Source organism: Bubalus bubalis, chromosome 10 (assembly GCF_019923935.1).
Source record: "Bubalus bubalis isolate 160015118507 breed Murrah chromosome 10, NDDB_SH_1, whole genome shotgun sequence".
Lineage (NCBI taxonomy): Eukaryota > Metazoa > Chordata > Mammalia > Artiodactyla > Bovidae > Bubalus > Bubalus bubalis.
The window spans coordinates 74,195,317-74,218,521 of record NC_059166.1 but is presented as its reverse complement, the minus strand read 5'-3'; the positions used below and the strand labels follow the sequence as shown (position 1 = coordinate 74,218,521).

At 37.0% G+C, this 23,205-nt stretch overlaps 1 protein-coding gene across 2 annotated transcripts in view; it reads left to right on the top strand.

Moving 5' to 3' along the window:
- The window catches only part of TBC1D32 (TBC1 domain family member 32), a 211,652-nt gene that overhangs the window by 132,245 nt on the left and 56,202 nt on the right, over window positions 1-23,205 (top strand). For both annotated transcript variants that reach the window (XM_025294780.2, XM_025294778.2), the window contains 2 exons: window positions 497-593; window positions 18,223-18,348. In XM_025294780.2, coding sequence (XP_025150565.1) covers window positions 497-593; window positions 18,223-18,348 — 223 coding nt within the window. The remainder of the gene's footprint in view (window positions 1-496; window positions 594-18,222; window positions 18,349-23,205) is intronic.

The following is a 23,205-nucleotide window of genomic DNA, read 5'->3' as shown; positions in this document are numbered from 1 at the left end:
CGGGTTGCCATTTCCTTCTCCAGGGGATCTTCCCGACCCAGGGATCGAACCCAGGTATCCCGAATTGTAGACAGACGCTTTACCGTCTGAGCCACATGACTAATTTTGTTGAATTGCATTGGCAATATTGAGTACCTCTTTTTTCATCAGTATCCATAGAGTTTGGTTTTCTCTGGAAGGGTTTTTTGTTGTTGTTGTGCACTTGTTTTGACTCTTCACACCAAGAATGGTGAAGTCGAAATATAGCAGCGCAAGAGAAATAGCTTTGTGAGCAATCTGTTTATAGAATTATCATATTTGTCTTCAGTATTTAATGTTTCTATATTTCATTTTAGTTAGTATCCATTAGAATATTGAATTATAAGATAGCTTTTGGTTAGTTATATTACAACTCTAGAATTTATGAAACAAAAGCCAATTTTAATGTCACTTCAAAAAGTCTTAAAATTTTATATTAAACCACTTCCTAAAGTCATCTGTCTTGCTTCTTTTTTAGGGTGATAAACCATATCCTTGGCCAATGTTTTCATCATACCCTTTACCAAACTGCTATTTGTCAGACTCTGTTACAAGAAGTACTGATCTAAAACAAGGTAAAGTATTTATCATCAAGTGCCATGTTTTAGTGCTTTTTTTTATACTTTGAAAAAAAGACAAAGTAATTTGAAGACATTAATACTATTTTTCTTTCAGTTTGTACATGTGGATAGATTCATGTCTATTCCTTTGTAAGTTTTCCTTATTTCACATATTCTTTACTAAACTAATATTTATATGATGCTGAATAATTCTTATCAGAACCTTTTTTTGCTTTTTTTAAAAGGGGAATTAGTGATTTTCGATGAATTAATTCTAGATATGTAGAAGTAGCCCACCAGGCTTCTCTGTCCCTGTGCATTCTCCAAGCAAGAATACTGGAGTGGGTTGCCATGCCCTCCTCAGATCTTTATTCAACAGATTAATATTTTTTTTATACTTGTGCCACATGTAAGTCCTGTGTGCTCGAGACTTGAAATAGAAATGTTATATAAATATAGTAAAATAAAAAAATTTTAAATGTCAGCTATTCATGACCTTTTAGAGAACACAGTCAAGTAATTAGACAATTGTATAGTATTACAGTGTGATAGGAACTAAGTAGAAAATGTATAGCCTGCTAGGATAGTTCATAAAGCAGATGCTCTTCCAAAGAACATTAAGTTTAATGTAAGACATGAAGTAGGTGTTTTCTGGGTATTAAAGAGCGTTTTTGACAGGAACCAGCAGTGAGACTAAAAGGAGAAAATTGAATTAAGAAGTATAAGTAGTTCAAGGATGTGTGAGATATGATATGTGAGGACAAGCGTGACCAGAGATAAGACTTAGACAGGTAAGCCAAGTTTAATCATAAGGCCTAGATACCTCAACTTCAGGTGTTTAGACCTTATCATAAGAACAATAAAAAAATCAAGCAGTTTTTAGACCTGAGAATTCTAAGATGAAATATGAAGATAGTAAACCATTAATTTGAAAAGTTAACTTTTGATATCAACATGATCTTTGCATTACTGTCAAACTTGCATTGGAAAAAAATAACGTATATAATTGATTTCATTGGGTTAGGTTCCACAGTTATTATTGACAAGTAAGACATTTTTCTTCTTTCATAAAGCCATTTACCTTTCCCTATGTTTACTTACCTTAAATCAATTAATAGAGGCCATCAACTGTTAAACATTTTTATTTCTTTCCAGTGTTTAATATATAGACTATGTGTCTCACAGTTGCACAGAGGCAAAAATTCTATTTTTTTTTTTTCTCTCTAGAGGTTAGGGAAAGAGAACTCGAGGGAATTTTAAAAGCTTTTAATATTGTCTTTTACAATTTTGCCTGTGTGTTTTTCTGTTTGACCTAATTCAGAGATGTGGGGTTAAGATTAAGTATTTTTTAAGAAGAGGACCTTGAAAGAATATCGTTTTGGACTCTTCACACTGACTTGCATCCCTCAGTGAACCCAATCTTTTACTCTTATGTTTTTCTATGCTATTTTCAGTCTTTTAGCCAGTCTTAAATATTCTGACATTCTTTCTTTAGGTTTCATTATTTATTCATCTACTCATTCCTTTATTCAACATGTTTTGTGAGTGCTGATTATCAGTTACTTCACTAAGCCCTGGAGATAAGATGAGGTGTTAAGACATGGTCTGTTCTCCCTGCTCCAACCCTTCAACCCTTTTCCTTGTCTGGAAATAACATTGGTATCTTTGCTAAGTTTCACTTGGAAACAAATATATCTTTTCTTTTGAACAGCAAATTGACTCATTATCAATCTTATTTTGTGACTGCCATATTAGGTAATTTGTTTCTTCAAAGTAGTTTGGTAAAAAAATGCTTTATTTGAAACTGACCAAGGCAGACAAATCAGAAAATAAGATTAAATTGATAGTTCCCTGAGAAGCTCAGAGGAGTATAACTTTATTCCCTGTTCTACTCTTATAAGTGATTTAGAAAAGGTAGTGATAATAGCTTCTCTTCTAGCCCAGAAGATCACTTGCAGAACGGTTATTAACCTCTAGTGAGCCCACAGTGCTTCCAGGCAGCCACACGGTATGTCCCCAGTTCAGGGTACTCTCCTAGTCTCCTAAATGACTTAGTTTCAAATCTTCTCATTCATCGACCCTTCCTCACCTCTTCCCAATCTTTCCTGTCAGATAACTGTTTTCCTTTTTTTATCCCCCCCGCCCCCCAAAACTGAGGAAATAGAAGCTATCAGCTTCAATATACTCTTGATACGTATTGGCTGACTCAGCTACATCTGTACCAATTTAGGGTTTGCATTACTATGAATGAAACTGCAAATATTACTTTAAAAGGCCAGGTTCTTCAGTTGTGCGATACATTCCATCCTCTTTCTCAGCAAAGATATTGCTTCTAACAGTTCTCCCTTTTTCCTTATGGTTTTTTCATAGGATTATGGGGCTAGGGGATGGGAGCTTGGTAGGGCTTTCCACTGTAGCTTTTCCATAAGCCAACCAGCATGCTATTAATTTTTCCATATTTAAAATATCTTCCTTTGAACTTTCTTTCCCCTCTCTAAAATTCCATTTCTGTCCTCCCACTGCAAAATTCCTTCAAGGAATTGTCTAATCTTAGTAATGTAGTTATTCTCTTTCTGTGTTCTCTTTTTTTTTTTTTTAATTTAATTTTATTTTTTAAACTGTACATAATTGTATTAGTTTTGCCAAATATCAAAATGAATCCGCCACAGTTCTCTTGAATCAACTTGAAAGCTAATCAGGCTTTCAACCTTGCCATTCTACCAGGGTTAAATTAATGGGTCGGATCTCAGTACTCATCCTGTTACACTTAGCATTATCACTTAACATGTTTGATGCCTCTGCTTTTTGAAACATTTTCTTATTTGGCTTTCAGAAAGTACATTATCTGATTATTCGTCCCCACCCCCTTGAATTTCTGGCAAATTCTTCATCTTTGTCAGATCTTTCAGGTCTCTCCAAACTCTAAACTTTGGAGTGCCCCTCAGTTCTCAGTTGTCTTTTTTTGTGTGTGTGCATATTCTTTTGGGGATTTCATTTAGTCTTATGACTAAAATACTGTCCAATATACACAGATTTATATCTTTAACCTGTGTCTCTAGTTGACTCTGTACTCATATCTGTTTACTTGATACCTTTGCTAGGGTGATTAGTAAATATATCAAATTTAACAACTGAGATAAACTTCTGATACTCTTTCAAAATCTATTCCTTTGGTACATTTCCTCATTTTAGAAATGACAAATTTGTGCTTCCATTTCTTTAGGCAATAAAGTTGAAGACTTTTTTTGACTCTTTTTCTCTGCATAACCTGCATCTGTGAGTGAGTGAAATCGCTCGGTTGTGTCTGACTCTTTGCAACCTCATGGACTGTAGCCCTCCAGGATCCTCCATCCATGGGATTTTCCAGAATATCCATGGCATGGGAATTACAAAATACCCATGGGATATTTCCAAGAATACTGGAATGGGTTGCCATTTCCTTCTGCATGGGATCTTCCTGATCCAGGGATCAAACTCAGGTCTCCCACATTGCAGGCAGACTCTTTACTGGCTGAGCCATTTCTGTTGCAAATGCCCTTGATTCTCCATACCTCAAGCAAAACCACTTTTCACTCATCCACTACTCACTCTCATCTCTCACTGTACTGTTTTAGTAACCTGTTCAGTTTGTTAACACAGCAGCAAGATTAATGCTATTGAAATGTGGTTGGATTATTTTTACTCCTCTAACTGAAACCCTCTAATGACTTCCCTATAATCTATAAGGCCCAATTTCTGTCACAAGTCCTATTTTAGTTTAATACAATTTCAGGTCTCTTTATTTAATTTCATATTTTCCCACCATACTGGGCAGCAACTTCTAGTTACCTTTCTATTAGTGCCTAGAACCCAAGGGTTTGAATAAGACATTATTTTCAATTTTACAGCAATACTTAATAATTCCTACTAATGGTGGTCCTGACATTACTGTGATTCTGTTAAGCAGGACAGAATGATCTAGCCAGTCAGTGGATAGCCTAAGAGGTACCACAGGAAGGGATTTTACATAGATACATTTTGAGTCAAATATGAATCATACTTAGGTCATTCTGATATTGCAGATGTTTCACTGACCCTATACTTATAGAAGAACAGCAGAATATGGGAGAGGAAATCAGAAGCATGTCCAGATTTCCATAGTACCTAAGGGAGTATACTGATGATGTCCTTGTAACCTCTGTGAGAATAATGGAGCCAGACGTATTTCTAGCAGATAGAAAACTAAATTGAAAGTAATGTTCCTCGTTAAACACTGTTCAATAAGTTTAACATAAATTATGCATTTAAACTAGTAATTATGCATTTAAGCTGTTTAAGCTAGTAATACTTTAAGATACAAATAGCTGTTTTAAAGGCAAGAGTTCATATACTTGCCATTTTGCTTTTTCAATTTGGAGGTAATGATTCACTGATTCTGCTAGGTGTTGTTTTAGTCATTTGCAATGCAGTATTCTGAGTTATCATTTCATTGTTGTGGAAAAAAATCATTTAGTTGTGTGCGCATGCTGACATTCACCTAATTTGTCTCCCAACTTTTAGATTTATCCTCCTTGCTACAGTTAGCATTTCCTCATCTGTTAAATTGCCTCTTGTTAGTTCCTTGGCATCAGTGTTAGCTATTAGACAATTTATTTTCATCTGTAAATAAGAATCTTGAAGCACCAATTGGTTCAGTTATTTTTCTTTGTACACATTTTTAGGGTCACCATATTAAAATGTAAAAGCCTTTAAAAAAACTGATAAATATTATTTATGTACATATGTCACATATGTGGATAATCATAAATCAACTTACATCAAAAATTTTCTTCCAAAATAATATCTCTCTGTTATCTGACAGTTGAGAAAAGTAGGAAGAAATGTGTTAGTACAGTAACTTATCATTCCTGTGTAGAAGATAAGAAAGAGGGAAGGGGAGTTGGAGAAAGAGTTACGCAGTGGTTAAAACCAAATGCCAGTTAGCATGTCAGTGAACTGCTAGAGATTAACTCATAATTCCTTTCCTATATGAAACAGAAAGATTGAGACACCTAAGGAAAAGGTCAGTTTTCATGCCAATCCCACAGAAAGGCAATGCCAAAGAGTGCTCAAACTACCGCACAATTGCACTCATCTCACACGCTAGTAAAGTAATGCTCAAAATTCTCCAAGCCAGGCTTCAGCAATACGTGAACCATGAACTTCAACATGTTCAAGCTGGTTCTAGAAAAGGCAAAGGAACCAGAGATCAAATTGCCAACATCCGCTGGATCATGGAAAAAGCAAGAGAGTTCCAGAAAAATATCTATTTCTGCTTTATTGACTATGCCAAAGCCTTTGACTGTGAGGATCACCACAAACTGTGGAAAATTCTGAAAGAGATGGGAATATCAGACCACCTGACCTGCCTCTTGAGAAACCTATATGCAGGTCAGGAAGCAACAGTTAGAACTGGACATGGAACAACAGACTGGTTCCAAATAGGAAAAGGAGTACGTCAAGGCTGTATATTGTCACCCTGCTTATTTAACTTATATGCAGAGTACATCATGAGAAGAGCCGGGCTGGAAGAAGCACAAGCTGGAATCAAGATTGCCAGGAGAAATCTCAATACCCTCAGATATGCAGATGACACCACCCTTATGGCAGAAAGTGAAGAGGAACTAAAAAGCCTCTTAATGAAGGTGAAAGAGGAGAGTGAAAAAGTTGGCTGAAAACTCAACATTCAGAAAACTAAGATCATGGCATCCGGTCCCATCACTTCATGGGAAATAGATGGGGAAACAGTGGAACCAGTGGCAGACTTTATTTTTGGTGCTCCCAAATCACTGCAGATGGTGATTGCAGCCATGAAATTAAAAGACGCTTACTCCTTGGAAGGAAAGTTATGACCAACCTAGGTAGCATATTGAAAAGCAGAGATATTACTTTGGCAACAAAGGTCCGTTCAATCAAGGCTATGGTTTTTCTTCCAGTGGTCATGTATAGACGTGAGAGTTGGACTGTGAAGAAGGCTGAACACCAAAGAATTGATGCTTTTGAACTGTGGTGTTGGAGAAGACTCTTGAGAGTCCCTTGGACTGCAAGGAGATCCAACCAGTCCATTCTAAAGGAGACCAGTCCTGGATGTTCATTGGAAGGACTGATGCTGAGGCTGAAACTCCAATACTTTGGCTACCTCATGGGAAGAGTTGACTCATTGGAAAAGGCCCTGATGCTGGGAGGGATTAGGGGCAGGAGGAGAAGGGGACGACAGAGGATTAGATGGCTGGATGGCATCACTGACTTGATGCACATGAGTTTGGGTGAACTCTGGGAGTTGGTGATGGACGGGGAGGCCTGGCGTGCTGCAATTCATAGGATTGCAAAGAGTTGAACACAACTGAGTGACTGAACCGAACTGAATCTAAAATTAGTTTTCCCAGGAGTTATTCGGAGAAGGCAATGGCATCCCACTCCAGTACTCTTGCCTGGAAAATCCCATGGACAGAGGAGCCTGATAGGCTGCAGTCCATGGGGTCGCTAAGAGTCAGACACAACTGAGCGACTTCACTTTCACTTTTCACTTTCATGCATTGGAGAGGGAAATGGCAACCCAATCCAGTGTTCTTGCCTGGAGAATCCCAGGGGCAGCAGAGCCTGGTGGGCTGCTGTCTATGGGGTCGCACAGAGTCAGACACGACTGAAGCGACTTAGCAGCAGCAGCAGCAGGAGTTATTAATTACATCACTAATCAGTGAGTGTGCTCTTCAGTGTTCCATTTTGGTGTGTTCAGGATGGGGACTTCTTTCTTTTAGGAGGAAGGGAAATTCAGTACTTCCATACTGAGAAATAAAAATGCCTTGAGTTGGCTAGCACACTCTGGCCATTGGAAAGACATAACTTAATAAAATGAGAAATAAGCTTGTCTTACTTCCCTTTCTAGCATCTTCCATTCACTTTATTTTTTATTTTATAAAGTTTATTCAGGCTGAATTATAAAAAACAGCAATCTAATTCATGCCTATATCCTATCTACCTTATTACTGTAGAATTTCCATCTTTATCAAGAAATCACTCAGAAATACATTTACTTTGTTGGGGCTGATATTTTCAAAGTAGAAAGCATGTTGTTTTGTCATTGCCTTTATGTTTCTCATATCCCTAACAGGGCCAGCAGAAGCACAGCATTGATTCACAAGGTCATTGATGGCCAGGCCGCTGGGAGTGATTGCTTTTATTTGATCTTAGAAATTCAAATGGCTATTCATTGAAAGCCTCAAACATATTAGTAACTCCTGATGCAAGTAAACTTATGAATGTTCTGAAGTAAAAATGAGCTTAAGAGAAAAAGGAGAATGGGATGACATAATAGCAGCTACATTTTAATAAAAGAATGAAAATTGCCAAATTAACAAATGAGTAGGTTGGATTGCTTTTATTCCTAGTCTGATAAGTTATGTAAGATTTAGGATTACCACTCTTCCTCCAATCAACCAAAAATAGAATCCCATGAGAAAAACAAAGTGCTTTGAAAAATAATATGTACTACATAAAATGTAATGCGGCATGATGACAGGTATTATTTGTTCTGATTTTGAAAGTCTTTGTATTATGTCTTACACATATAGTTAGTCTATAAATATTTTTGGTGATGAATTCTCCTTTTTATCAAATATTTATCTTTTCTTTTATGTCAAGTTAGGCACTTTCTCATTTTTTTTTCTTTCTGTATTGTTTCTACCCTTGGAATTAAAATTTATTTTCTGCAGATAAAAGGTGAATGGCTTTTGTTTGGCATCATCCTGTTAACTGAGAGAATAGGAAAATATGATTATGGTTCCTTTCCAATGTCATAAATTGTAGTTATTGAGATACTTAGTTTAAAAATCAGAATAAGTGTTTTCTTTTGAATGGTAAAACTCTTCATGTACTTCTTGCGTGTTTGAAACAAACGTCAATGGCAACTAGCAGAAATAAATCACTTGCTAGTGTAGGTGCAAGTGATAAGGGAGAACTGATTGCTCATTAAAAAAAAAATTCTTCACTGATACCTCCTATAGTACATGCTTAATTATCACATATTAAAATGAAAAGTGATATGATAATTCTAAAGTGAAGTATAATCTGTATAAAATATAGATGTCATATGTTTAAGAACTCACAGATCAAACCAAATAAAGACAGTGTAAGAATTTAGATACTCTCACATTTAGAAATGTAGGGAGAACTAATATAGAGAATTTAAGCATCTTTTCAGTTACTTCTTGGAGACTACTCCAGAGTCTTTCCTTAAATATTGTAAATATTAAGAATAAAGTGACATAGCTATATTAATCTACATGGAAGAAGAAAAGATAAGCAAAAACACAAATTGGAAGCAAATATTTCACAGATAAGCTTCGGTCTAATAGATGGGTGACTTTCCAAATTAAGCCTAGGAATCTGTTGCAAGTTAATTTATTAAATCTTCCATTTATTTTGTTTCTTTTATAAAAGCAGCTGTTTATGATACTCTGTATGAAATGGGCATTCGGAAAGAAGTGTTAAAAGTTTTTTGCATAGATTTTCTTTGCATTTCTTTGATCTTACATTTTTCTTGTCCTTGAAATGGAGGTTCTTTCTTTTTACATTATCTGTGATGATAAGTATAATCTTTCCTTCTATATAGTAATCTTTTGAGAAACCAATTATACAATATCATCAAGTATGAAAAGATTATAGTACTTACCATAGCAAAGAATTTCAGGGTTTAGATATGAACTATTATCAGTTGTAATTGAATTTTGTAAATGTGAAACTTGATGTTTCCTATTTTCCTCAGTGGTAATAAGTGGGTTGGGTAAAAAGTGCTTATTGCCAGAGGGAACTGTTCTGTGCATTGAACGATTTTTTTTAGCAGCTTTCATGGTCTCTGCTCACTAGATATCCATAGAAGTCTCTATTTGCACCCTCCCCTCCCAGCCATGAATGTCTGTAGACATTACTGAAATACAGGGAGCAAAACTTAGCCCATTTGAGAACTATAGCTGTAGATTTGCTTTTGCATTCTAGCACTTCATACAGATAGACTTACGTAAGATACTTTATTTGTGCTTGATTTCTTTAAGCATAATGAGTTCAAGATTCATCTAGTTTGTTACATGTACCATTTGTGTGTACCATTTTACTCAGGAGGATTCCAGTATAGATTAACTACAGTTTGATTTAATATCACTTTTTGTTTATATTTTCTTAAAATTCTTAAAAACAACTGCATTAAAATTTTTACCTGGTAATTGTATCACCAAGGTCCTTTCTGTGTCTTTATATTTATTGATTCAACTACAGGTTAGTAATTTTTAATCGAAGATTCAGCATTATTAATTTTACATAGTTAAGCGCTAGATTTTGTTTTCTTTAAAGATTAATGGACATTTTGGGCCATGCAGTCAAGTTATTTGTGAAATCAGTTTGATCATTCAAGGCTTTCATTTTTTCTGTTAGGGTGAGTGTAAAGTTGTCTTTGTGTGTGTGTGCTTAGTTGCTCAGTCATATCTGACTATGTGTGACCCCATGGACTGTAGTCCACCAGGCTTCTCTGCTCATGGAATTCTCCAGGCAAGAATACTGGAGTGGGTTGCCATTTCCTACTCTGGGGGATATTGCCAACCCAAGGATCAAACCCACGTCTCCTGCATTGGCAAACAGATTCTTTACCAGTGCACCACCTGGGCAGCCCTGTGTCTTTACTTTAAAGCTAATTTAACTCTTTTACAAAGGTTTGACTCTTTTGGTCTGTAGAACTCTGTAGTTGAGGAGGACTCTTCATAATCTTTCTGTAACTTGGACATCTCCTCACCGTATACTCTGAGAATTGTTCGTGTTCTCTGCCCAGTCTTGTGGAGCTTCACTTCATCTGCACAGCCAATTCTTTGCAACTACCTTGACAAAAACTTAAACAGATTTCTGGAGTTCTTTCTTTGTTCTTCCTCTTCCACAAATTTTAGTCTCCTCAGTCTCTCTGCAGTTTGACTTCTGTCTCTTTAACTCAATGCCCCACTTCCTGCATATGATGTTGAAAGTAATTCTAGAAAAAACCAGGGCCCAGTTGTAAAGGTACCTTGTTAGTTTCCCTTTTCTCAGACATAATAGTCCTTTACTGCCTATTGTTGACCAGTGTCTGAAAACAGTGTTTTGATGTATTTTAACCATTTCTTGAGTTATTTATGGCAGGAAGGCAAGTATATTTCCAGTTTCTCCATCATGACCAGAAGCAAAACTATGGTTTTTAAATTTTTTATGTGACTATAAACAAAGAAATTTTGGTAAACATTAAATTTTATGTATCGGTCAGGTTTGTTCTACTCCCAAAATCACTGATTTAGAATTGTTGTGTTCCTATGATACCATTCCTGTAATTCCATTTCTCCTTGCCTCATTCTCCATGCCCCAGGGCTTTTGCTAGAGTAAAGTTACTGGCCTCTCTCTGGACTTCCTCACTAATTAAGCACTAAGTTAGGAAGGAAAAATGTTTGATAGGTGAATTTTGGAGAAGGAATGAAAAATCTTGGATTAGACTACTTAAAGGCTGTATTTCCAAGTTAGCCTATCTTTTTATTAATTTTTATTTAAACCAGTTTTTTTTTTTTTTTTCAGTTAGTGTTATACTCATAGCTTTCCTAACAAGAGCAATCAGGAGAGACCTTTGGTTGTTTCATCACTGTCTGTGATTGAATATATTTTTTCAGTGCAGGGGAGAGATTTGTTAAGTCCATGTGGTAGGAGATCCAAGTTAAGGTGCTTAATTTAGCTGTTATGGTACTAGCACTGATACTTTGAACTCCATTTATCTCCTGCTGTCTGCTTTTCATTTGGTTCCAGATTTGGAGGGGGGAAATAAAGGAATTGTTTTCTTCAAGCTTGTTAACATTACAGATACAAATTTTCAGTAAACATATCAAATCACTAAATATTATTAGCTGTGATATATGCACATTGAAGAGCTCACATTCCCACTGAGAGCTGGGGGAAACCATAACCAGAAGTTATGAGGATACAAAGTTATCTCTCTAGGAGTCTTCTAGGCACTCTATCTCCAGCTCAGCATTCGTTAATTGCCTCAAATCAAATTTCCAGGTACTAAATTGGGACTTTGAGCCTTTCTCCCAGTTGGTAGATGCAGATGCGTAACACATTTACTGCTTCGGGACTGTTTACAGTCTAGTGGCTGTGCTCTATTCCTTGGATGGAGATGTGAGAGCAAAATAGAATAGCAAATGTGAAAGGAAAGTGACAGGAGAGCAAGAAGAGGGTGTGAGCAGGAGGGAAGAAGAAAAGATAACAGGATTTTTAAATAGCAAGTAATTTACAAAAGAGCTTTATGGACATTTTTGCCGTGAGGGATGGTGGTGGTTATAAAAGACAGGATCACACATGGATAGAAAGAGTTGACACAGAAAGAAACAAAGATGAAAAACAAACTGCTTTTGTCTTTTCAGTCATGTACCACTAGTGATTTTTTATACAAGTATAACTGACTCTTACGTGTTATATTAGTTTCAGGTGTACAACATAGTGCTTCAATATTTTCATAGATAACCCAAGTAAGACGGTAGGTGTTGTGAGAGGGCATAAGAGGGCAGACACACTGAAACCATCATCACAGAAAACTATCCAGTCTGATCACACAGACCAGAGCCTTGTCTAACTCAATGTTAGCCATGCCATGTGGGGCCACCTAAGACGGGAGGATCATGGTGGAGAGGTCTGACAGAATGTGGTCCACTGGAGAAGGGAATGGCAAACCACTTCAGTATTCTTGCCTTGAAAACCCCATGAACAGTCTGAAAAGGCAAAATGATAGGATACTGAAAGAGGAACTCCCCAGGTCGGTAGGTGCCCAATATGCTACTGGAGATCAGTGGAGAAATAACTCCAGAAAGAATGAAGGAACGGAGCCAAAGCAAAATCATGTGGATGTGACTGGTGATAGAAGCAAAGTCCAATGCTGTAAAGAGCAATGTTGCATAGGAACCTGGAATGTCAGGTCCATGAATCAAGGCAAATTGGAAGTGGTCAAACAGGAGATGGCAAGAGTGAACATCGACATTCTAAGAATCAGCAAACTAAGATGGACTGGAATGGGTGAATTTAACTCAGATGACCATTATATCTACTACTGTGGGCAGGAATCCCTTAGAAGAAATGGAGTAGCCATCATGGTCAACAAAAGAGTCCGAAATGCAGTACTTGGATGCAATCTCAAAAACAACAGAATGATTTCTGTTTGTTTCCAAGGCAAACCATTCAATATCACAGTAATCCAAGTCTATGCCCCAACCAGTAACGCTGAAGAAGCTGAAGTTGAACGGTTCTATGAAGACCTACAAGACCTTTTAGAACTAACACCCAAAAAAGATGTCCTTTTCATTATAGGGGACTGGAATGCAAAAGTAGGAAGTCAAGAAACACCTGGAGTAACAGGCAAATTTGGCCTTGGAATACAGAATGAAGCAGGGCAAACGCTAATAGAGTTTTGTCAAGAGAATGCACTAGTCATAGCAAACACCCTCTTCCAACAACACAAGAGAAGACGCTACACATGGACATCACCAGATGGTGAACACTGAAATCAGATTGATTATATTCTTTGCAGCCAACGATGGAGAAGCTCTATACAGTCAGCAAAAACAAGACCGGGAGCTGACTGTGGCTCAGATCATGAACTCCTTATTGCCAAATTCAGACTTAAATTGAAGAAAGTAGGGAAAACCACTAGACCATTCAGGTATGACCTAAATCAAATCCCTTATGATTATACAGTGGAGGTGAGAAATAGATTTAAGGGCCTAGATCTGAGAGTGCCTAATGAACTATGGATGGAAGTTCATGACATTGTACAGGAGACAGGAATCAAGACCATCCCCAAGAAAAAGAAATGCAAAAAAGTAAAATGGCTGTCTGAGGAGACCTTACAAATAGCTGTGAAAAGAAGAAAAGCGAAAAGCAAAGGAGAAAAAGAAAGATATAAGCATCTGAATGCAGAGTTCCAAGAATAGCAAGAAGAGATAAGAAAGCCTTCCTCAGCAATCAATGCAAAGAAATAGAGGAAAACAACAGAACAGGAAAGACTAGAGATCTCTCCAAGAAAATTAGAGATACCAAGGGAACATTTCATGCAAAGATGGGCTTGATAAAGGACAGAAATGGTATGGACCTAACAGAAGCAGATGATATTAGGAAGACGTGGCAAGAATACACAGAAGAACTGTACAAAAAAGATGTTCACGACCCAGCTAATCACATTGGTGTGACCACTCACCTAGAGCCAGACATCCTGGAATGTGAAGTCAAATGGGTCTTAGAAAGCATCACTACCAACAAAGCTAGTGGAGGTGATGGAATTCCACTTGAGCTATTTCAAATCCTGAAAGATGATACTGTGAAAGTGTTGCACTCAATATGCCAGCAAATTTGGAAAACTCAGCAGTGGCCACAGGACTGGAAAAGGTCAGTTTTCATTCCAATCCCAAAGAAAGGCAATGCCAAAGAATGCTCAAACTACCGCACAATTGCACTCATCTCACATGCTAGTAAAGTAATGCTTAAAATTCTCCAAGCCAGCTTCAGCAATACGTGACCCATGAACTTCCTGATGTTCAAGCTGGTTTTAGAAAAGGCAGAGGAACCAGAGATCAATTTACCAACATCCGCTGCATTATCAAAAAAGCAAGAGAGTTCCAGGAAAACATCTATTTCTGCTTTATTGACTATGCCAAAGCCTTTGACTGTGGATCATAATAAAGTGTGGAAAATTCTGAAAGAGATGAGAATACCAGACCATGTGACCTGCCTCTTGAGAAACCTATATGCAGGTCAGGAAGCAACAGTTAGAACTGGACATGGAACAACAGACTGGTTCCAAATAGGAAAAGGAGTACGTCAAGGCTGTATATTGTCACCCTGGTTATTTAACTTATATGCAGAGTACATCATGAGAAACGCTGGGTTGGAAGAAGCACAAGCTGGAATCAAAATTGCCGGGAGAAATATCAAGAACCTCAGATATGCAGATGACACCACCGTTATGGCAGAAAGTGAAGAGGAGCTAAAAAGCCTTTTGATGAAAGTGAAAGAGGAGAGTGAAAAAGTTCGCGTAAAGCTCAACATTTTGAAAACTAAGGTCATGGCATCTGGTCCCATCACTTCATGGAAATAGATGGGGAAACAGTGGAAACAGTGTTAGACTTTGCTCCAAAATCACTGCAGATGGTGATTGCAGCCATGAAATTAAAAGACACTTACTCCTTGGAAGGAAAGTCATGACCAACCTCGGTAGCATGTTAAAAAGCAGAGACATTACTTTGCCAACAAAGGTCCGTCTAGTCAAGGCTGTGGTTTTTCCAGTGGTCATGTATGGATGTGAGAGTTGGACTGTGAAGACAGCTGAGTGCTGAAGAATTGATGCCTTTGAACTGTGGTGCTGGAGAAGACTCTTGAGAGTCCCTTGGACTGCAAGGAGATCCAACCAGTCCATTCTAAAGGAGATCAGTATTGGGTGTTCATTGGAAGGAGTGATGCTAAAGCTGAAACTCCAATACTTTGGCCACCTCATGTAAAGAGTTGACTCATTGGAAAAGACTCTGATGCTGGGAGGGATTGGGGGCAGGAGGAGAAGGGGACGACAGAGGATGAGATGGCTGGATAACGTCACTGACTCGATGGACATGAGTTTGAGTGAACTCCGGGAGTTGGTGATGGACAGGAAGGCCTGGCGTCCTGCAATTCATGGGTTCACAAAGAGTTGGACAGGATTGAGTGACTGAACTAACTGAACTGAACTGATACTCCATATAGGACTTCCCTGGTGGCTCAGACGGTAAAGCGTCTGTCTACAGTGCGTGAGACCCAGGTTCGATCCCTGGGTTGGGAAGATCCCCTGGAGACATATAAAGTTTTTTTTATAAGATCAAGACTGCATTCTCTGTGCTATAATTATATCCTTGTATCTTACTTTATACTTATGGAGTGGGGCTAGACAGATAAAGGGGATTAAGAGGTACAAATAATTAGTGAATCTTAGTAGATTCTGGATAGTTTGTTCTTGGGGAATAAATAATGTAGATATTCTAAATGGAAACTATAAAAATTCCATTTAATGCTGTTCAGTTGTCTTTTACCTAACATATCAAGATGCATTTAACATTAATACTCTGCTGTTAATAATATAATTTCCAACAAAATTATCAGCTATGATATTTCTTATTTAAAGGTTTTGAGTTTTTATTAAAAATAATAATTTTCTCCTTTGACTAAATCAGTTTCATTTTTCTCTAGATATTGCCTCTGATTGAGGCCACTTATGGAATATTATAGGATTATTTTGTTCTTGATATTTAAGGAGAATACATTAGACTACCACTAAGTATCAGAATTATACATTTTTCCAACAGAACAGTTCTTTCTGGTTTATATGTATATTTATGAGTGTGCATATATTTGATACATTTGTATACTCATGTGCATGCATGCTAAATCACTTCAGTCATGTCCAACTCTTTGCAACCTCATGTGCTATAGCCCACCAAGCTCCTCTGTCCATGGGATTCTCCAGGCAAGAACACTGGAGTGGGTTGCCACTTCCTTCTCCAGGAGGTCTTCTCAACTGATGGACTGAACCCGCATCTCTTATGTCTCCTGCATTTGCAGGTGGATTCTTTACCACCAGTGCCACCTGGGAAGCCCCTTGTATATTCATAATGTTTGTACAAAAGAATATTTCTGTAGTTTTGATATGAGAAGGCTTTTCTGGTGACCTAAGTGTCAAATGTGAAAATACTTACATGAATTATGATTTGTACAATCAATCATATAATTTTGTATATGATAACCATGAGGATTGAGTGAGGATATGTAGCTGCTTTTTTAGGGCTAAATAAAACCAGCTTAGATCATTGAAATGATATGTATTAATATATATTGATTATACTCAGTTATACTCCTGTCTGTTATGCACAAATACACACACATGTAAGTTTCATGAGGGCCAGTGACCTTGTCTGTCTAGATTGTTATAGCCACATAGGAATTCCATACTTGTTTATTGAATGTATTTTTACAAAAATTAGATGGAAAAATAAAATAGCTTAATATGGTAAAAAGTTTAATTTTTTAAAAATTCTTAAGAATAAGGACTGACTTTCTTTATTATAATTGTATTCATTTCAAAGGACCAGGAGTTGGTTGATATCCTCTTTAATATTGACTACTGATATTTTCTTGGTGGAATTCATTAGCCCCTTGCTGCTGCTGCTGCTGCTAAGTCACTTCAGTCGTGTCCGACTCTGTGCGACCCCAGAGATGGCAGCCCACCAGGCTCTGCCATCCCTGGGATTCTCCAGGCAAGAACATTGGAGTGGGTTGCCATTTCCTTCTCCAATGCATGAAAGTGAAAAGTCAAAGTGAAGTTGCTCAGTCGTGTCCAATTCTAGCGATCCCATGGACTGCAGCCTACCAGGCTCCTCCATCCATGGGATTTTCCATTAGCCCCTTAGGTGGCTATATTTTGTAGTGTTCCAAACCATGTCTTTGGGCAGAAGCAATCAGGCCTTTGACTTTATATGTGGAAAATGTTCTTGTTCCTCTTTCCTCAAAATCTCCTTCAAGGAAAGTGGTAAAGTGTATGAGTTCATGTGACTGTCTATCCCCCCACCCTCTGCTCTTCTACAAAGAAATTTTTTTTTCCCTCCCCTTTGAATTTTTACATATATGTGTGAGTAAATAGTATATATGCTTATATGTATACATACTTGTATATCCTTTTTAAATGACACCTAAATCTTCAGTATATTTATAGAAGTTTTCTAATGCAAAATCTGATGGGAATACAATTAAAATGGAAGATGGAAAAAAATCTCATGAGAATAAAAGGAAAAGATAAAATTAATATTGCCATATTCATAAAATTACTAAGAAAGAAGAAAAGTTATATTTTAGCAATAGGTGCTCTTTTACTGAGACTTACCAGGTAACTCAGTGGTAAAAGAATCCACCTGCCAGTGCAAGAGACATAGGAGACATTGGTTCCATCCCTGGGTCAGGAAAATCCCCTGGAGGAGGCAGTGGCAACTTGTTCCAGTATTCTTGCTTGGAGGATCCCATGGACAGAGGAGCCTGGTGGGCTGCAGTCCAAAGGGTTGCAAAGAGTTGGAATGAGCACGTGCATGCATGCTTTTTCAGCATGATTCATTTTCAGCATAGTTTTTTTTTCTTTTACCAAAAAGAGGAAATAAATAACTGATTAGAGATTTTCTACATTTATGCTTTCTTTTTGCTTTAAAGAAATGAATAAAACTGCACTTGAATGTACATGAAGAATTAGTATAATGTTTATATCAGTCTCTGTAGTGAAATCTTTCAAGGTTTGCACTGTGTATTAAATCAAATACTGAGTAATGAATAATATTTGTGTAAGAAAGAGTAATGGTTATAAATCAGTCCATTTTATGAGTTTTTGATGAACATGGTGATAGTAGTTTGATGGTGTAAGATATAATTATAGAAAAATGTCTGTTTCCTTTTGAAACCCATATAAAGTACTTTTTATGGAACTTATAACTGTTTACATTATTAACATTAATACTTGTTTTTCAGTGTATCTAACATGTTTTGTTAAAATAATATAACAAGACATCTTTCTTATTAGACAATGATCTTGGCAAACTTTTATTGTGCTTCAAAATGCCTGATAAACAAACTGCATGGATAGAAAACTGCCGAAGACAATTCTGCAAAATAATGAAGGCCAAACCCGATATAATCAGTGGAGGTGGTGAGTATTTTTTTAATTTTTGTGGGGTTTTTTTGGCTTGAAAAGTTTATTAACAGAAACTGTGGTTTCCTGAAGACTAATACTGGCATATCTAGAATACATAACATTAATTCCAGAAGTCCATTGGCTTCTGGGAAATTTGTGATCCTAGAGAACAGAAATTAAAATTTGAGAAACTGTGCAATTTTTTTTTTAAATACTGTCTCAGAGGTCTTGTTAAGCTAAATCTACCTTGCCTAGATAATAGTTTGCTTGATTTCACCAGCTTTCACCTGACTATACTATACTGTTTTGGAACTTTATTGAATGTTTTGACATATTTTGAAACTCTGCCACATCTATCCAAATAAATTTAGTGACTCATAAGGAAATTTGGTGGATGGTGTGGGGTGGAGGGACATGGGGTGAGGGGATAGCTATGTTTTCTAGACCAGTAAGCAAATTGTTTTATATTCAGATTTTATATGTGTACTTGGTTTTGTAAACTCACCTTGTTTTAATTAACATTATCTTGAATAAAGATACTCCAACAAATAAGTTTTAATGTCAATATAAGCTAGATTTCTTGAAAGCTGTAATTTAAAAATAATTGTCCTATTTATCAATCATGCTTTATGGTTCTTATGTTTGTATTAGATGCTATAAAATTAAAAATGGGAAATAAAAATAAGTTTATATTTTGTTGGAGAAATTATATTTTTAGGGCAAGAAAATCAAACATTATTCTCCAAAATTTTAGTGTAAAATGAGCAGTTCAACTGTTTTAGACCCTCCCAAATACCTTAAAAATGGCTACTAGAAATATATATATATATATATATATATATATATGTTTATCACTGGTTGCATAACAGAAAATACTTAAAATAGGTTTTGCAAATGCCAAAAGGTACAGAACAAAATGAGAAAACAGCAGCTTGGTATATTATTTAAACACAGGAACTAAAGCTACTGTTTTCTCATTTTGTTCTGTACCTTTTGGCATTTGTAAAATCTATTTTAAGTATTTTCTGTAATGCAACCAGAGATAAACATATATATATAATAGCCATTTTTAAGGTCTTTGGGAGGGTCTAAAATAGTTGAACTGCTCATTTTACACTAAAATTTTGGAGAATAATTGCACTCATCTCACACACTAGTAAAGTAATGCTCAAAATTCTCCAAGCCAGGCTTCAGCAATACATGGCCCATGAACTTCCAGATGTTCAAGCTGGTTTTAGAAAAGGCAGAGGAACAAGAGATCAAATTGCCAACATCCTCTGGATCATCACAAAAGCAAGAGAGTTCCAGAAAAACATCTGTTTCTGCTTTATTGACTATGCCAAAGCCTTTCACTGTGTGGATCACAATAAGTGTGGAAAATTCTGAAAGAGATGGGAATACCAGACCACCTGACCTGCCTCTTGAGAAACCTGTATGCAGGTCAGGAAGCAACAGTTAGAACTGGACATGGAACAACAGACTGGTTCCAAATAGGAAAAGGAGGACGTCAAGGCTGTATATTGTCACCCCTGCTTATTTAACTTCTATGCAGAGTACATCATGAGAAACGCTGGGTTGGAAGAAGCACAAGCTGGAATCAAGATTGCCAGGAGATGCAGATGACACCATCCTTATGGCAGAAAGTGAGGAAGAAGTAAAGAGCCTCTTGATGAAAGTGAAAGAGGAGAGTGAAAAAGTTGGCTTAAAGTTCAACATTCAGAAAACCAAGGTCATGGCATCCGGTCCCATCACTTCATGGCAAATAGATGGGGAAACAGTGGAAACGGTGACCAACTTTATTTTTGGGGGCTCCAAAATCACTGCAGATGGTGACTGCAGCCATGAAATTAAAAGATGCTTGCTCCTTGGAAGGAAACCTAGACCAACCTAGACAGCATATTAAAAAGCAGAGATATTACTTTGTCAACAAAGGTCTGTCTAGTCAAGGCTATGGTTTTTCCAGTAGTCATGTATGGATTTGAGAGTTGGACTATAAAGAAAGCTGACTACCAAAGAATTGATGCTTTTGAACTGTGGTGTTGGAGAAGACTCTTGAGAGTCCCTTGGACTGCAAGGAGTTCCAACCAGTGCATCCTAAAGGAGATCAGTCCCAGGTGTTCATTGGAAGGAATGATGCTGAAGCTGAAACTCCAGTACTTTGGCCACCTCATGCGAAGAGTTGACTCATTGGAAAAGACCCTGATGCTGGGAGGGATTGGGGGCAGGAGGAGAAGGGGACGACAGAGGATGAGATGGCTGGATGGCATCACCGACTAGATGGACATGGGTTTGGGTGAACTCCGGGAGTTGGTGATGGACAGGGAGGCCTGGCATGCTGCGCTCCATGGGGTTACAGAGTCAGATATGACTGAACGACTGAACTGAACTGAATGAAAGGTGTAGTTTTCTGAATTCCTTTCTTACAGGGATAGTGATAAGACAAAAGAGAAATCACCTCTTCAGTTCTATTCACGACTCTGAAACAGGATAAAGGGGCAGAACATTATCATTAAAACCATGTTCTGTTTGGAATCTTGGGGCACTTCCCACAAGTCTTGGTCTTAGTTATACATTAGTCTGATACTGTGTCCATCATTAGATTTTGAGCTACTTTTAAAAATAGATCTTAACCTCTCTGCCCAACAAGGTCTAGTTGGTTACACAAAATTCAGTTACTCTTCATAGCAACTTTATAAGATAGTCTGGAAATTTTAGGTAATGAGCTCAGTCCACATCTTAGATCCAAGAAGTTAACCCAACAATCTGACACTGAAACCATGCTCAGTATCAGTGTACAGTAGTCAACTGCACTTTCTCTTTAACACCTAATGTTTTGCACATGGGAGGTAAACATTTATTAAATAAACTCAGGTGAGCGTAATACTGATGAGATAGAAGATGAAAAATGTTTTTAATATCTCCAATCTCCTAGCATAGTTTTCTTTTTATAAGCTAAAACTTGAACTAGTTTGGAGGGTAAGCTCAAGGGAGAAACACTAAACAAATACATGCTTTTGTAAGGCAAGCATGCTTATTTATTTGTCTGTATTCATGCCCGTGTACAGACTGACTCTATAATGTGATTCAATTTGGGTTTTAAATATAAGCAATCTACAGTTATCAAGAACCAAAGATTTTTGAATTATCATTACTTATGCTGCAGTTTCTCCCCAAAATCTCTCTATAAAACCCTGCAGTACTCAATGAATACCATGTACCTCCATTAATATTTTTCATAATTATGATAATGAGTGAATGAATGTCTTAAATTCTCTATAAATTATATACTCTGAATCCAAAAGGAGATAGACAAAAGAAATTCAGTTACAAGAACTTAATGAGAACCTACTTGTTGACTCTCTGTCCTGGTCCCTGCTATGGGCAGCTACTCTCCTTTTATTGGTAAAAATAAGGAAGGAGAGAGCAAACTATCAATAGTCTTTCCAAATTGATTTAAACCCAGGCCATCTAGACAGCTATCAGAAGAGAGAGATTCCAGCTTTCTCCAGCTTGGGCTCCTGCTGTTTCCAGAGTTTTCTTTCCAGGTTTTCAGCTTATAAGAATAAACGAGACCATGTAGATGTGCAATCGCATGATATTCCTGCACTTGTAATGAGTCATTGGGAGAAGTAATACATTATAAGACCTAAGACCCATAGGCTGAAGTTAATTTTTTAAAACGTTAAGTCACATTTTTTCTTTTTCATAACCTTATTTTTGTTCTGTGTGTACCTTCTACCCCACCCCCAGCTATATCAGAGACTTTTTTCCTAACGTAGAACTAATTACAACATGTTCCCTGAACTTCTTTAAATTTCATTCATTTTCATGTGTTTATTTCATTCAACTTCAGGAGAGAACATAGGTAGACACTGTATTCCATTAGGCTGATTTTCATATGTATTCATGGACTGACTCTTTTTCTTTCTTAAAATATAAATCATTCCACAGTTCTTTTTTTTTTCTTCTTCTTGTCAGGAAGGTTCCTGTAGGTCTGATTGACTTCTAGGTTCTGCTGAGTTTACTACACTAGCTGCTTGTTGTCTATTCACTCTAAACATTAGATTCCATCATCAATTGCTTGTTTAATTTTTTTCTACTCTTATATCTTCCTAGAGTAATTTCCCTATAAAAATAAGTTTCTGTTTTTCACCTTATCTTCTAATTCTTATTTCCCACTAGTCTTTTGAGACCTAATAATTATACAATTAAGTATGTTCCAGGTATATTCTTCCTGTTTTTGTTCTCCAGTGTTGATAATATGGATTCCCAGGTGGCGCTAGTGGTAAAGAACCTGCCTGCCATTGTAAGAAACATAAGAGTCATGAGTTCCATCCCTAGGTTGGGGAGATTGCCTGGAGAAGAGCATGGCAACCCACTCCAGTATTCTTGCCCAGAGAATCCCAGGACAGAGGAGCCTGGCCAGCTGCAGTCCATTGGGTTGTAAAGAGTCAAAGATGACTGAAGCATGCACACGCATACAGTGTAGAATTCATTTAGTCTGAGTTGGCCACTAAATAACATATATAACATGTCTTATGGACAATATTGGAAACTGATATGCTTTGTAACTGTAATATATTTTTTCTAACTCTATACTTCAAATGCCTAAATTATTACTACTTGGACTTTTAAGAGTTTTTGTTTAAGATGCCCTCTTTGTCCTTTAAATTTTGTTTTATTTGTTTCTGTTTTTCTCTGAAAGAATCCTGGTATAACAGCAATGAGGTCCTCTGGACTCATGTTTCTGGCTCCTAAATATAGTTCAAGGAATTCTGGTTCCTTTTAGTGGGGAGAATAGCACTGGGGGCAGAATTTGAGAAAAAATGTGCCTTAGATTAACACTAACATGTCAATGTTAACTTGTTAACC